A 16,790-nucleotide genomic window follows, 5' to 3' on the forward strand; every position below is an offset into this window, starting at 1 on the left:
TGTCTCTGGTGTTGTCTGGCGGCTGGAGTTCTCGGCCGGAGTTTGAGTCTATAGTGCTTTAGACACGATCGAGGCCCAGAGTCACTTATGCCACGGAAAACTTGTCTAAAAGCGTATCAACAGCTGGCTTAGATCGAGAGCCCAGCCTCAATCCGTTTGTTTACAATTCGCGTGTGCGAGTTGCCATTGTCTGGCAATGCGGTTGGTCTTTATTCTTGGATTTGTAGTCTCTCCGCGCTCCCTTATGCCGCATTTTTCAATTGAACTTGAAGTGTCTGTTTTAGATTGACGCTCCCCTGACTTCAAAGACCAAAAAAGACTTGCCTAGATTTGGACAAGTTGCTGTATAAGCGTTTGCTGTACAGTGCGTTTCAGAAAGATGTGACTTGAAAGCTGGGAATTACATTACATTTTACACAAAATATAAATAAATTAATAAACTTTATACTTCCCTATTTATTAACTCACTTTTATATATATTCTTTCATAACTTGCCTTAAGTTTCCAAGACGCAGTGCCAACTTGTCTGGTGGTGTCACACGACAGTTACTTACTTTTCTATGATACTCTACACTCAAAAGGAAACCCAACTCATAAAACAATGAACAAGGTGAATAATAGTGCTGATCTGTACAATCAGATTGCTTTTAGGGTAACCATTGTTCGTTTTCAATTGTAAATTATATTTACCTTGCCGTGTTTATGTTTCATATTTATTCTTTTGCGCCTTATACGAAGCTATCACTTTGATCTCGATCTCACTCACTCACTTTGCCGGGGTATCCGATATATAAAAGTGTCTGTCAGGGTCTCTTTATAGCGTTATATGTGTACTCCATCCGATCTTTTATGGCTCCCCGTGTGTGTTCGGTGTTGATTGACATTTGGCCGGCATTTGAAGTGATCTATATGTATCGCTCAGCTGTGGCTGCTGTCTCATAAATCATGCCACGAACAACGATTTATATGTCTGCAAAATCTGTGTCTATATATTCAACATGTGATTCTAAGGTTAAACGGGATTACCTGTACACCTTTTTCTTTTCGAGCTTAGAGTGCGTGAGTTTTGTCCCATTGCAGTTCTTGTTTTTGCCACGCTAATTATAATTTATGTTGGCCGTGTTGGAGTTGACATGTGTTTACCATTTTGCTGTGAACGAAACTCATAAATTTTATGCAGACATGGTTAATGTGCAAAGACATAGGAGTTCCCAGTAATATGTAAACTAATTATAAACCTTATTTCCCTATTTCAGATGCTGCCAATTTGGATGAGGAATGTCTTAGTGCGGAAAAGATACAAAAGGAAATCGAAACGATCGATTACATTGACAAGTGAGTTGTGTTCAAATGGAATTATTTTCAAGAAATGAATTACCCTGTCGGTAGAGTCTACAATTACTAGATCCGCAGACTTTTCTTGTGCAATTTTCCCGTTTTTCCGTTTCTGTGTTGTTAACGCCCTACGAATAAATTTATTCGTCGCCGCCGCCAATTGCTGGGTTTGAATTAACTTCTTGCAATTTCGCGAATAAACCATAATTGTTTACTAATCTCGGTTGCACTTTGAGTTGCTTTTGCTGCTGCACTTACTATTCACTTGGTGGTGGTGCTGTGGCAATGTCTACGTCGGATTGTGCAAATTGTGTATACGACACGTTGACCAATCCTCAAAATTGACAAAACACTGCGACGACAGTTGGGTGTTATTAACGCTGTTTCGTTTGATTGCTCTACAATTTGCCGATTGTTTGATGAAACTTTAATGAGGAATCGAATGTGGAAACTCACTGCGATTTAGAGTTTTTGAAAGTTTTTAGGCTTGGCCAAAGAGTAAATAATTTTCAAAGGTTAAATACAATTTCAAAAAATTTTTTTGTTTAAAATATGGATAAATTGGGACATTGTCTAGGAAATTTCGATTTAATTTAATTTTACAAAATATAAACAATTGAGAAAGACATGTATTCCTCTCCAAGTAATTTTCCAATCATGTATCTTTCCCTTTAATTATTTAAAATTTCCCATCAGTTTTTCATCTTCCTTATCCCACCCTCAATAGGTGAGGGAAAACCCCAAGTAAACTCTATCAAAATCACATCTCATTTGGGACCCGTTCGAGCACATTGAAACAAGCTCAAAGTGTGAATTATGCAGCCATTTTTTTGCCCGCATTTTATGTTCATCTTAATTATTTTATTGCCTGCGGTCATGAGCGCGCATTTTAGCCATTTGCGGACTGCAGTTGAGCGACAGCTCGACCACAAATGCACACTCGGTCCGAGGAGATGCCGGGGAGATTCAGATCGTCCAAGTTGTTACCGTTTATATGGCCAATGAACACGGGCAAGTTTCTGCAGAAGTAGTGTTTTTTCTTTCTGTTTTTTTTCTCTCCAGATGTTGCGCAATATTTAATTCACTTAAACAGCCGCCAAAATCGGTTGGTGTGGCGAGATTTTCTTGATTTTTTTTCGCTCTTTTTTTTGCTGCGCCGCTGCTGTAGCAACTTGTTAAGTTTTTTCTCCGTTTTTCTTAACTGTCCCGAGATCATGTTGTTTTACGGGCGGTGGCGGCCTGTCCAATCGTCAATGTGTTTAATACATAATTTCCTTATCGTTGCGGGATTTTCTCGTTTCGGCTCTTTTTTTGCGCTATTGCTTGGTTAACTTTTGATATGTAGTCGAGATTTGATTTCTTGAAGTTTAATGACTTGAAATAATTATGATATTCAGGCAGGTAGCTATGGCCAGAGTTAGCTTGAGTTGTTGTTTGATACAACACTTTTTTGGTTTCTGGTTTCCAATTGATGCAATATCAGAAACAAGTTCCCATGTCTTCCACTTCTTCGGCGACTTCTTCTTAATTAACTTCCCATGCGGTATCCATTTCACACAGAGATTGAAGGTCCAAGTGGAAGTGGCCTGGGAAGAGCCAATAAAAAACAGGAGATCGAAGACAAATGATCTCAAAAGAAAATGTAAAAAACGTTTTAGCAATAACGAAGCTTGTTGAAAACCTGTGAGAAATTCATTTCAATCTCTTCGATTTCTCTTATTCCATAAAATTAAAAAGGGAAATACGGCAGGTGAACAGCTTATGCAATTGGAAATTAAAAATAAAACCCCAGAAAAAAAAATAACTTTCAGAAACATTAACCAGTTCCTTGTAACTCCACCAGTATATCTTAAATCTTTCCTTAAAATCAGTTTTTTATTTATCAAAGATAAACATAAAAACTAAACACTAAAAATCTCAACTTTAGTTACACCTTTTGCGGAGGCGTTACATTTTGCTTGGCCGTAAACAAATTTTGGGCCGAACCCTAAAATGTTATCCATCCTCATCAGTCTGTGGTTCCCATTGTGACTTGCCTTGGCGTAGGTTAAAAGTCATCGCAACCACTTAGCCATAAATTAAATCATCATCATTAGCGTGACTCTGGGCCATAATTAGAATATTATCTCGCTGGACTAATCAAATGCATTTGAATTTAGATAAATAAACAAATTGAGCGAACGGGCCAGTCACTTTGGACTCCTACAACTTAATGAGCCTCCGTCATCGTATAAATTCGAGTCGAAAATGTATCGCGGGAGGCAATACTTTCTTTTGGGATAAGTTTCACTTTCCACTCGAAAAATCAAAGACCTTTTTACAGCAGCAACCCAACAAAAAGAGAGAAAAAAGAAGAAAACACTAAATAAACTGGTTCAGCTCAACTATGCAAATGAAGTTCAACAAACGCACGATTCCAACTGGCAATTTGTCGCCTCAACGAAACGCATTTAAATTAACATATGCCACGAATAAAAAAAACACCGAAAAATCCACAAAAAACGTGCGAATATCGAAGCCAGTTTAAATCGAAATTTGATTACGACATTTCCTAAGCGAAATGTGCGAATAAAAATCAAAAGGAAAACTTTCACTCGTCATTTTTAATTGCCGTTTTCGGTTGTTTAAGCTAGTGTCAGAAGGGGAGGAGTCCAAAAGGATGATGGCTGCTGTTATATGGGGGTTTTCCTCAAATTAAATGTTATTGAGCTTTTCCCCGATTTTCCGTTCGTCGATTTTCGGCCCGAGTCAAAGACTTTGGCAGATTATAGCTCGAGCATAACGGCAATTGCCACTTGTGGCATGCCAATGCGTTTGATGAACTTTTCATTGAGGAGGAAAACGTGTAGTAACCGTAGACCGTAAACCCTGCTGGTGGCATATCATTACACCATGTTACAGGGAGACGATGGCGCTGAAACAGGTGTAACCAGTGACCGACCGATCGGCCTATTACGTGACGTCTTGATGGGAGACTCTGGCAGACACGGATTATAATAACAATAACAATAGCAATAGCAACGGGGGAATAGCAACAATAAAGCTTTAACATCTAATGCCATCCCAGAGAGAAGTTTGTTTTAGCTGCCGCTGGCTAAAGTCAAGTTTAAATACCAAAAGGTTGCCACCAATTGGTTTTAGCATAACAAAAGCCGAGCCACAACAAATGGAAACAACAACAGCAGCAAATCGAATCGACAACGAAACAATAAATTCGATTTAAAAACAGCTCTCGAAATGGTTCAGGGTAAAGGGCAGAGCTAAGAGCAGTCAGACAATTAGTTAAATATTTGTCAGGAATATTTAGCAGGTGTTTAGGCAAAATCAAGATGGTTTTTGGGCTTCTGTTGTCTTTTAACAAGTATATTTTTCATAAAGAATATATTGTTTTATAAATAAATAAATCTTATAACTATGTTTAATCAAATACGCCTTGTTTCTTTAAGTCTTTAAGCCTTTTCAAAATAGTCTTAACTGTTTATTACACCGACATATTAAAACTTAATCGTTGCTGATCCATCAAAGCAAAATCTCCGACCAAGATATACTATTGCAATCTATGCAAATCGGAGAACTCTACTGCCCCAAGTCCCTTGGCGAAAAGGTAAACAAAAGATTTTCCCAAATGGAGAGACAAAGAAACGAGTTTGTCGCCTAAGTCTTTTGTTTTGTCTTGCAACCGAAACGAGACACCCGTAAGACAATAAATCTATTTATAATGATAAATTAATATGTGAAAATAGACAATCACGTTATTGTCTGTGAGCGATTGGGCTAAGAAGGGGGAGGAGGGGCCAAGGGGAGGCAGCATTTAGCGCTCTAATTAAACATTTTTTCCTTTATCGGATTTATTATTGCCCAACATGATCCGGCTACGCCTGAAATGCAATCAGAGAGCCGAAACCAAATATTTTATGGTTTTTTAATGGATGATGGAAAATGGTTTAAAAGCAGCCGGTGCCGGTGTGCCTTGCACAATTTGTGGGCGTTTTGCCGCAGCCTCAGATTTATATATATATTTTTGTACCCCCTCAACTTGTATATATCTTTGTGGCTCAGACCACCTACAAATATTATGAGCCATTATTAAATGCAGCAGTTTTTATTGGAACGCAGACAACAAACAGGCTCAGCACAGGTCGAAATTGCGAAATCTTTTTTATTTTACTTTTATTTAGTTTTTATTTTTTGTGTATTCTATGCACACCTTGGCACAAAACGCTTTCACAATAATAAAAGAGAAAAAACAAAAAAAAAAATAAAGAAAAAACGTTTATGGCCTGCGGGGGCATATGGCACGAGCCTTGGCCAAGTTGAAATGCAAAAACCGAATGAGAGACAAGTAAATTAAGAGGTGGAGACCGCGGTGCTGCCTTCTTAGGTGGTGTCGGCGTTATGTTTCGCAACTTGTTAATGGAAAACGAAATGGATACACAAGGAAATGGTTAAGCCAAAAAAGGGTACAACATTTAGTCCATCCTTATTGTTGTCGACTCTAAATTAGAATTATTGTGAGAATTTTTATTCACTTTTGTTTGGACTTTTGCCTTGAGAAATATTAGATTTATAATTAAAACTAAAGTTGGTTGGAAATTAACATAGATGAAAGGTTTAAGCTTTGAATATTTCATGGAGTGGGTATTTTTCTACACCTTTTCTTTAATTTTATACATTTTAAATTTATTTTCGATTACATTTTACTACCGTTACTTATCCCTCTTAGCTGTTTGAATAATTTGCATTACAACTTTAGGTAACTTAGGCTCACTTGCTAGCTCTTGATTATGCAGATTGTCAAGTACAAATTTTTACCATTTTGAAATTTTCTTTCTTTTTTGTTTCTGACATTACCGTTAGGGCCAAGTCAGGCGCCAGCGGAATGAAATGAAGTAAAAGTTAAAATTCAGAGAACGTCGCTCATATGTGGAATTAGCATAGGCAAGGAGGACAAAAGGGTAACCAACGTGAGCGTCATGAAATCAGGGAAATAAAGAAGGGGGCAAAGTCAGACAATAAAACATAACTATAAACTGTTTGGCCATATAGCGTTGTTGCTCTTTGCATGCAAGCAACGATCATCATCCCGAGACTAAGCCTAAGCCCAGACTTTCCTCCTCCCTGTACTCACCGGGGGCTATGAGATGGAAACAAACTTGCACGACAGCTGTTGGCGTTGGTCTGACAACCATCCGGAACAGGAGAGGGGAGAAATGTTAGAGGAATACGACGCGGCTAGGACTTGGGACGGACTTTGCCAGCCAGCCAGCCAGCTGAAAACGACAGATAAACAAGTTGGCCTGCCAGCCTTTTCTTTTCCACTGCTGCTGCTGCAGTTTCTCCTGCAGTTTTTGGATACGAGTAGTGTCTTGGCTCTTATTCCAGGCGATTTATATGCCAAAGACGTGCAAATTTTGAACCAGTTTATAAACAAAGCCCGGGTAACAGGCCATAAACAAAAGCGTCTCCCAAGAGAGTCTCGTGAGTTATGGCGAAATTTGTATGCCTTGCACCCGTCAACAATTGACTACTGCCTGACTATATTATAGGGTCCAAGGGTCTTATTTATTGGAGGATAGGTCTAGTCATGTTCCATGTTGATCCAGGATATTGTAATCACAATAGATTGATGGGACAGCTTAAAGGAGGGGTTCTTTAAGAGTCCTGTAATAGAAGCTAAGCTACTAGATTTTATAAAGTAATATTGTTCCAGCTTTTCTGACTTAAAGGCCTGTCTTTCTTGCAGTGCTGTAGAAAACATAGCCAACCTCTATTGTAGCAGCCAAGTCAGACCCAGACCCGTGGAAAAACAGGATTATCTCCCGGCGCATGAGTCATGCGCCAGAAAATCTGCAGAATATGCCAGTCCCCAGCTGGGTCACTCGCTCAAAGATAAATTGGCAACACGCGTCGCAGATGGCTCTGCAGATCCCGATTCCGATCCCAGTTCCAGTTCCCGTCCCGATCCCCCGCCCACCAAAGAACACTCTCTTTCTGGCCAAGTCACCGGATCCGAACCAGAAACCCAGTCACGGGCTGCGGCAGCTGTTCATGATTTAGTTGCAAGACACGGCTTGCGTTCACTAATTGGTGTCTCTGGCGAGCTCTCTAATTGTCCAGAGATTGATTAGCTTTCCACGTAAAAATGGGGCAGAGTGGTAAAAGGATTCGTCTCGAGGCCAATGGTAATAACAGATCCAATTGGCTGGCCACTGGGTTTGGACTTTGTTTCGGTTTCCTCACTAGTTTTGGCCACTGGCTGAATTCGTGATGTCGAAGAAAAGAAATCGATTCTCCTCCACTTTATGACTCAATCAATCCTTTTGGCCAATTGCAATTTGCGAACTACACCCCGAAAATCACAGAGCAATTGTAGTTGCACAGTTGTAGGCCAATTGGCCTTAAGCAAATTAGTGCAACCTTTTTGTGTGTGCTTTGAATTAGTTTCATGTTCTCTTTGGGGGCTATAATTTGCTTAAATTATCTGCAAATTTTCGTGCTTTTTGCATTTTTTTGGGTGGGGTTAGCAAGTATATTTTTTACAGGAATCCAACATGTGTCAATCACTTTGCGTGACCAATGTTTTCAACACCTTTCAAGCTTGCTTTTGGTGCCTTTTGCTTTTTCGGTTTTTCGTTGTATTTAATATTCCTGTTTCTTTTGCTTTTTTTCTGGCTTAAGTGTTGTGTTAATCCTAAACAGAATTAGTAAATAAATATGAAAAATTATGCATACACTAAAAATACATTAAGAACTTGTTTTCATCTCTCAGATTGACTGCAGTTTAGTCATTATAACACGAAAATAAACCTTGAGTATTTGTTGTGGCCTTAATGTGCTGAAATTATGAGTAGTTAAGAAAAAGTTGGGTCTTAGAATAAATGATTTTTGCAAAGAACTCCATAGTGTATGAGTAATACAAGTAATATTCATAGCAATTTGCAAAAAAACGAAAGAAACATATTTTAATTATTTTTTTAGGCACCAAGACTCTTTATGGTAAAGTAAGCCGCAAGCATTTATCTTAATTTCCTCTTGATGAAAAGATAATTACCATATTTCAAGTATTATAATTATAATTACTCCACAATCCCCACTAGGTTTGGCCCCATTTCCACAACGGTTTTCACACACACAGCCACTTCCTCCCATAATTATCCAGTAAATCATAAAGGCGTTCGTGAACGTGAGAGTGTCAATTACAGTAAAACCGGAATCAGATCCAAGTCCTCGACGGGTGGCCCTCAAAATGACGTATAAGCTTTCATCAAAAAACTCTTTAAAATCGGTGAACCCCTGCAGGCAGGGCCTTTACCCTTTACTTTTTTATGAAATCAATACCAGCATTTAGTCACGAAAAGTGATCACTCTTCTCTTATTAATGAGATTTTTGTTAACCGTGAATGGGAAAGCAAATATAATCAGTTGAAAATTTCCGAGAATCCTCTCCGTAATGAGCTTTAATTTTTCATATTTGCGGGCTTATTTTGAAAACATTGTCTAACACAAGAAAATAAATAAAAACGTTTTGCATTTGGACAAAAAAATAAAACCAGTTAAGCTGTCTCGGCCCACTGATTTATGGCCTGCAATTAAACGCGCCAAAGAAAACCCCAATTCAATTTGCTTTTTTTTTTGGCTCGTGTTTGTCGGCTGAGCGCCAGAGACTTGTAATATTTATTTTTATTATTCTCCTGAACGGATGCCTCATTGTCTCCTAAATTATTTCCTCACCCAGCGGCAGCTGTCTAAAAGGGTTGCCAAGTTTTCCCGTGTATATTTTTGTTTTCTTTGATTATTAGTTTTGTTTTCTCTGTTATTTATAGCGACAGATGCAGGGCAAGCAATGTTTGGCGCTGCCCCACCTTTTGACAACATTTCACCGAAGCTATTTTAAAGTTTTGAAATCTTTTAGTGATATTTTGGTATTTGGTTTGGAAAATGATTCCCAAGACATTCATATAGGAACTGATTTATGATTTGCGGTGGTAGAAATGAGTTATAGTCTTTAGGTCATGCATGTTATTTATTTTAAACAAATTCCTGGACACTAAAAGCATAATAAACCCATTAGTACCGATTCTACTCTAGTTAGTTCTTGGGTTTGTGATTGTCCAAAAGGAGATCAGTTTCCTAAGAACCAGTTCAGCCGTCTTTCTCTTTCTTGAGGGGTAATAAAACCAGTTTAAAGATATATGTACTCCACATTACAAATGTCCAACTCATTTCCATAATTAATTATCATTTTTTCTCGGCCAGAGTAAAATTAAATTACGACGACCACGTGCCAGCATCCATCATGTGAGCTGTCAGCACAGCTTAATCGCACTATATCTGAGTCACATCACCTCAAACTAAAGCTATAGATACATTTTCCTTTGTCTTTTTGTGTCCACTGCATCTTGCAGTTGCGTCCTCTCTCTTTCCAAAGTCTGTCTTTCGCCATTTGTGTTAAGGGGTTAAAATCATTTGACATCTTGTGCATTGTAATTACACTTAACATAGCTCTCATAGTGCAATGACTGCGGCCGAGACTCGGAGTTTAATTCAATTAATCCCCAGAGTGACACTAATCGAATCGATTATACCCATTTTATATTCCAGCCAGACGTAAGTTTGTTCGGGTCGAGAAAGGTAAACGATGTCAAGGGGTTTAAATATTATGATTAGAAGGGGACATGCATTAACAATTCAAATCGTTGTGTTTTTATAATTTAATTATGCAAATATTTATAGATATTTCTTAGTATTTTTAAGCTTATTAAAATAACTTCCTAAGCTTTTTAAGTTATAATATTTTACCCAGATCAAAATGTACTTTAATTGTACAAATTTCTCTTACAAACTTACAAGATTTCTTAAGTATTTCCTAATATTTTTCATGTTAATCTTTTCCTCTGATATATTTTTACACAACAATATTTTTCTCAACTCTGTCCCGAAAATATTTATCCGTGATTTATTAAACTCTCTTGGCTGCATTTATTTATAGCACGAATTCTCGCTCTGTTATCTTAAAGATCTACTTCTCTCGCCCCTGCTGCAGTGCTTTAATTAATTCTCCGCCATTCGCAACCCACATGCACATACATAAACATGCACATATATATAAATAAATATATATATGTAGTCTTAGCAATCGATTCCATTCCATTTGGTTCCCATTTGCTGCCTGCATTGTTAATTTAATGCTCGAAGGCAATTGGACTTGAGTTCCAAGCAGCAAGCACGCCCGTTTTAGAACTGATTTAATTGCAATTGTGCGGCCAGCAGCAGCGGACATGCAATTGTTATCAACAAAAATAAAAATAAAAACACACCCTCGGGGACAAACGGAAAATGCGGGCTAATCCACACCCAAGCTTAATTAACAAGTGTAATTGATAGAGCTTCGCCAGGAATTAGGGTTACTCCCCCCTGCACTCCCCCCCTATTTTATTAATCACTCCAATTGCACGAAAGCATCTCAGACAGATGTCAATAAAAACCGCAGACATGACACACATTCTTCGACATGGAAAATGGGGAAAAATAAATGCGTGACAAGTGAAAATGTTGCGTTTCTTGGCGGCACCCCAGAGGAAAACACTTTATCCATGTTTATTTTTAATAACAACAGGAACAGTTTATATTTTTTTTTCTCAAGAGTCACGGCAATTTATTGGTGCACTGAAAATAATGATAATTAATTTGCATAGGGAAATAAAAAGAAAAAGAAATAAATACAAATAGGGAATATTAAATATTTTTATAGATATTTTCAGTAAAGAATTACATGTTTTAGTACTTCAACCTTTAAGGATTTTTCACCCCCTAAATCTCAATCTGATCAATATTATTTCTTACATTTTTACAAAAGTATATGATTTCTTTCTGTGTAATTTTTTAGAGAAAGACAAGCTGCAGATAGAGAACAAGAGAGAGGGACTAATTTTTAAGCGTCTGACATTTATTTTGCATGACATTTCACACACGCACACACATATACCTTAAAATATGGGCACTTGGGTGTTGCACCTCGTTATCCAGGGGAATTGTCTCCACTGAGAACGATTTTGGGATCTTTTTATACCCCTTAAACCATGGGTATTTTAATTTTTAAGTCTTGGTAAATATAATAATATTAGAATAATTATTTTAGTAATGTGTTCACATTTATTAAATTTTTGTTTTATCAATTTTAATAGATATTTGTTCATCGTTTTGTTTAATCGTTTTTTATTAAGAACTTTAAAAAGTTGTTTAGTTTAAAAAAAATTATATTTGCAAATATATTTTACAGAGTTTTCTTGGAAATATATTCTCCAAGGGTATTTCCACAGTCGGTATCTCTAGTCTCCTGCTTGCTTCTCTTCCCTTTGTCTGCTACTTTTCGTTGATGCTTTTATTTTGGTCCCCAAATATTAAGCAATTTAAGTTAAACACAATGTTTGTTCTTATTTGGCGCACTCTCCTCCGTTTAGCGGCTCTCTCTCTTCGTTCTCTCCCGCTTTTCTCAATATTTTGGGTCGCTTTTCGAGACAAACTGAGAGGGTTGTATTTGTTGTTGTGTCTGCTCCCACGGCGGCTACAAAATTTCTGTGGCTCTATTCGAAATCAGTTCGAAAATTGCCGGCGGTCAGCACATTTACTTTGAACAACCGCGGCATTTGTTGAAAAATTCTCCCAGAAAAATATCGGCACATGTTTTATTTGAACATATTTCCTACATCTCGTGCGTTCGTGTGTGTGTCTGTGTGTTTGTTAATGAAAAAATAGTAAATAATATAGTACCAGAAAATTGGCATATGCTTTTGACATGACTGGGAAATATTACTGACCCAATCAAAGTATTTATAGAATGATTGATGAGCAAGGCTGTGCGACTTGGGAGAGTCTTTTATAAATCTGAGAGAGTGAATAAAATAAAACAGAAATTTAATGATAAATAAAGGTTTTAAAAATATATAATACAGAGTTTATCTTATGCAAAGAAAGTGATTATAAATAAAATCAAAGTGTTTTAATTCATAAAAGTTTACCAAGCTCGTGGAAAATGTATACGATTTTAAAATAAAACGAAAGTTAAAGGCACAAAATAAAGATAAATAATAATGAATAAAACAATTAATCAACTAATTCTTAAACAAAACCAGTAAATGAGTTTCTAATCAATAAACCATTAACTTTATATCCCAACACAAGTTCCCTCTCCCTTTATGGAAATGAAATGTCAGTGTTGCTCCCCTTTCTTGCTCTGATTTCTCTTATGGGGAAATCCTTCTTCCTCTGCCTTGATATTGGCGCCCATTTAGCAATCATAAAAAACACATATTTCAAGTTCACCTCTCCGGATGTGTTCCCCCCATTTCGCTCGTTAGCCATTAATCAAGTTTCATTGCGCCAATAAGAAATTCTATGCGGTAAACAGGAAAATAATTGCAACAATAAAATAAATATAAACACGACTGCAACCCGAATCCGTTGTAATCTTCATATCCGGCTTGTTGCCGTCTGCAAATTCTGCAGATGTACAAACTTCCATATTCCCCCTCAGGGATCACTTTTTGCATCATCATTATAATGGAGACTCTTTTAAAAGAGCTGCGTGTGCCCTCTGATGGGGAGTTGCCCGGAGGGATATATACATACGTATTTATTTACTTTATAACCCAGGGGAAGTGCGGGTTAAAGGGGAAAGTCACTTCTACTTACGTGTTTGACATTTTAATTGCATTGTTGATGGATTCAACTGTTGACACTTTCGTTTTTCGCCCCATGAATCTTTAATGAACATTTAAGTTGCAAATTTTCCAGCCTGTGGGTTTAAAGGGGTTAATAGGGTTTTGAAAGGGAAAATATTGCAAAATGTACAGAAAATTTGTTTAAATAAAAAGAAAAAAGTTAACAATATTTAAAAGATATGAGAGAATAGAATGACATTTTAAATTGTACCACAAAACTAACAAAACAAACAAATTCAAATAAAAAAAAAATATTTTATCATAGGAACTCTTTCAAGAAAAATGTTTTCCTACATGAAGCTATTTTGTTCTTTCACTTAGATTCTTTTCTATAATTTTCCCATTATCCAAACTAATAATTACTACTGGAAAATGACCTCAAAATGTTCCCACTGATTTTCATTGTTCCAGCTTTAAGAAAATTGTCAGTGAAGGGAAGAGACCAAGTTATAAATATCTTAACTAGACCAAATGTGACCGTCTTCCGTTCAACACCTCATTAAGGCGACTTTCCGGGCTGAGGCCGAAAACGACTTTTAATTGTGCCCACTGGACATACACAACGGCTCCTTACCGACATCCCCTCTCCCTATCCCCTCGGTCTGCCTCTGTTTTTCCACGATATGTCCGGAGGGTGAACATGATAAATGCTCTGGCCTGTCTAATGTTCTCCTGCCACTACAATATTTAAGCCACAGCCACAGTCAAGCTCGAGTGGAGCAATTAAGTGCCAGACACTCTAAAATTGTCGTTTAACATTTGTCAGGGGAAAATAAAATACAAGAAAAATTAAATAAAACAACAAGTTGCGAGCACTAATTAAATAATTGAAACAATTCTACGTGGGAGCCGCGATGACAAAGAACTAAATTTGTGCAAAAGATAAATATAAAACTAAAAGGAAAAAAGCTAAAAAAACGACTGTGAGATGTCACAATTCGATAATACCTGCTATACGGTGCCCGAGGGTTCCACGGATGACGATGACGGCGTGGATGACCTGGGCAGTAATGCTACTTTGGAAAACAAGGATCACTCTGACTGCACACTGGATTCGGATGCGACAACCACGACTTCCTCCTTAGAGCGTCACATATATAGAAATCAATTTCGGTGCAGCAGAAGCTACGGTCCCCAGAGGGTCTCCATGCCTCTGCTGAGATCCAGTCGATCCAGGGAGATGACCCCGCAGCTGGGAATGTACCATGACGGACCAGATCGAGATCCGCAATGGGGTTACTTTGTGCCCCTTTCGCCCAACTGTTTCTTTAGTCCGCCCATGCAGAGGCGGCGGTATAGGTGCGATGATAAATAGATAATAATTTACAGTTTAAGATTATATAACACTTTTTAAAATTTTAATATTTTTAAATGCATATTTAATAATTGCTTAATTTTTCTTATTCTTCCAGGGAAAAAGAAAACGATCGCAATCGTCGTGCGGTTAGCTATGGCGGCGACATTGCCTCCTCGCCCCAATCGGCCACCATGCCACGTGCAGCTCCGCGTCGCGTGGCCTTGATGAAGGAGCCACCACCACCACCGCCACCCAAGCCGCAGCTGACATCCAAATCCTCCGCGGACTCCATGTCCTGTTTGGCCAGTAAATATCCGCAATCTGAGTACAATCTCATCCAGAAGATTGACTCAAACAGCACACTGACAGCTCCGGCACAATATCAGCCACAGAACTTTTACGCAAACACTGGCACCATTTCCTCTACGAATGGCTACGGGTCGTTGCTGTGCCACACAAGCTCCACGGCCAGTCCGTTGGCTGTTCGCAAGCGGGACAAGCTGCTCCATCGGTTCAGCGATGCCGCCACTTTGGGCAGGAAGCTCAAGAAAAAGAAGAACACGAACCGCACCTGCAGATCCATGACAGAGGCCATTGAGATGCTGGCCGATCCGGTGATCGAGGATGAGTTTTTTGTAAGTACTTATACTATTTATTTTGAGATTATATTGGGTATCTTAAGATTAGGTACTTTCTTGAAATTAAGGGTTTATAAAGAGATATTCTTGTCTAAAAATATGAAGAGCTTAACAAGTTGAAAGATTTATAATCTTATCTTAACTAGGAACCCATATAAATATCATTTTAAAGGCTATTTTGATATTACTTATTGAATACAATTCAAAATATTAAAGAAATGAATGGCTAAAGTATCTGTTTTGAGCTAAAGTTGTTGTTAATTACTAAGAAACCTTTTCCTTTGATGGTTTCCTCTACTCATCATCCCCTCCCACAATTTCCCATTTTAAGGGGTGTATTTGTTTGGCTTAGGCCCCGCGTCCGACCTTTTCCCCTAAAACCCCCATTTCGTCTTGTTTTCCAACGACTCTGCTCACACTCACAGTGAGCTTTATCGCAATCGCTTTTGTTCTTGTATTCCTCTGCAGCTGGAAGTGTGTTATCCATTGGAAAAAAATACTCGTGTCTGCTTGATAGGCTCTTCAAATTCATTGAATTTATTTCAGTTTAGTTTGCCTCTGTGGCTCAACGCGTTTCGAACGAAAAGTCCCACCAAAAAATAACCGATATTCGTAGGCGGAAGTGTAAGAGAGACAAATCTTTATAAAGATAAGGTGGAGTGAATAGGAAGTTGACAGCTTGAAATGGAGAAGGGCTTTTGGATCGAGTGGAGTGTTTTGGGAGTGTTATTTGAGAGCTGGAAAAGTTTAATATGCTAATGAAGAAAACAAGGGGATTGGAGTTAATGGAATCAACACTCTTTTTGAGGCATTTATCTGCAACGATATTAAACAGATTTTTTATAGTAATTTTTCATAAAATTCACATCAACTTTCAAGATTTTAAGTAAATAATTTAACAATTTCTAGAGTAACAGAAGTAAATCTCTAAAGATTTTAAATACTACTATTTTACATCTATTTCTTACAATCCTGAAAGATAAAATCCATAATCTAATGATTCCCTCTTCTTAACCTCTCAAAATCCAATTGCTGCCATTATCTAACCCCTTTCAACTAACCTTGAATAAGTTGGTATCCAAGCTGAACTCAATTCGGAAAACAAAAAGAGCATAATATCCAACAAAAAGGGGCGTCAATCCCACTACAGTTCATTACACTGAACATTCATTGACCCAATCGTGGTGCCTCGAAAATTGCAAACCGAATTGGACTTGGTATTGGGGTCAGCGGCGAACAGAAGACCGATCTAAGCCACAATTATTTGCCAAATCAGGCATTAATTAACCAACTCAGAGTTGACAGATTAGCATAGAATTTCGGTTTGAGCCCTTCTTTTGCTTCTCCTACTGCCAATCCCCGCCGCCTAACCAGTCTCATATGACAGTTCAGTGTTCAGGAAGACGACGAATGTGTCTAACAAAACAAGTGACTCGAAAACTGTGTCAATACTTTGGGTTCGGAAAACAATTTACCTCGAAAGGTGAACTGTGGAGGCAACGCGAACCCGTCCGGCTAATTGGATTTACCGTGCGTGTGCCTTCCAGCAAACAAGGGAAAAGGTTGTTGCAATAAAATCAAACAATTGCAGTGGAAAATCGAACGTGCAGTGTGCCGAACGTGCTGTGTTGGTCGCGTCAAAAAAATAACATAAATCGAACAATTTTTCAAACTTTTTAGTGAGATTTTTTGTATAAAGTATGGCATCTTTCGGGCGCTTTATATAAATATAGTTGCCTACTTTTGTGCTTGATGACTTATGCAGCTTGAGCAATACGAGCTGCATAAAACAGTTGCATA

At 38.0% G+C, this 16,790-nt stretch overlaps 1 protein-coding gene across 8 annotated transcripts in view; it reads left to right on the forward strand.

Annotated features, from left to right (window-relative positions):
* The window catches only part of pyd (zonula occludens-like protein polychaetoid), a 90,617-nt gene that overhangs the window by 36,477 nt on the left and 37,350 nt on the right, over positions 1 to 16,790 (forward strand). For 6 of the 8 annotated variants that reach the window (XM_017175885.2, XM_070286694.1, XM_017175891.2 and 3 more), the window contains exons 2-3: positions 1,257 to 1,335; positions 14,468 to 14,987. In XM_017175885.2, coding sequence (XP_017031374.1) covers positions 1,257 to 1,335; positions 14,468 to 14,987 — 599 coding nt within the window. Of the gene's footprint in view, positions 1 to 1,256; positions 1,336 to 13,983; positions 14,355 to 14,467; positions 14,988 to 16,790 lie in introns of those variants that run through there. The other 2 variants (XM_017175894.3, XM_017175886.2) reach the window with 2 other exon arrangements.

The sequence above is a fragment of the Drosophila kikkawai genome, chromosome 3R (genome assembly GCF_030179895.1).
Source record: "Drosophila kikkawai strain 14028-0561.14 chromosome 3R, DkikHiC1v2, whole genome shotgun sequence".
Taxonomy (NCBI): Eukaryota; Metazoa; Arthropoda; class Insecta; order Diptera; family Drosophilidae; genus Drosophila; species Drosophila kikkawai.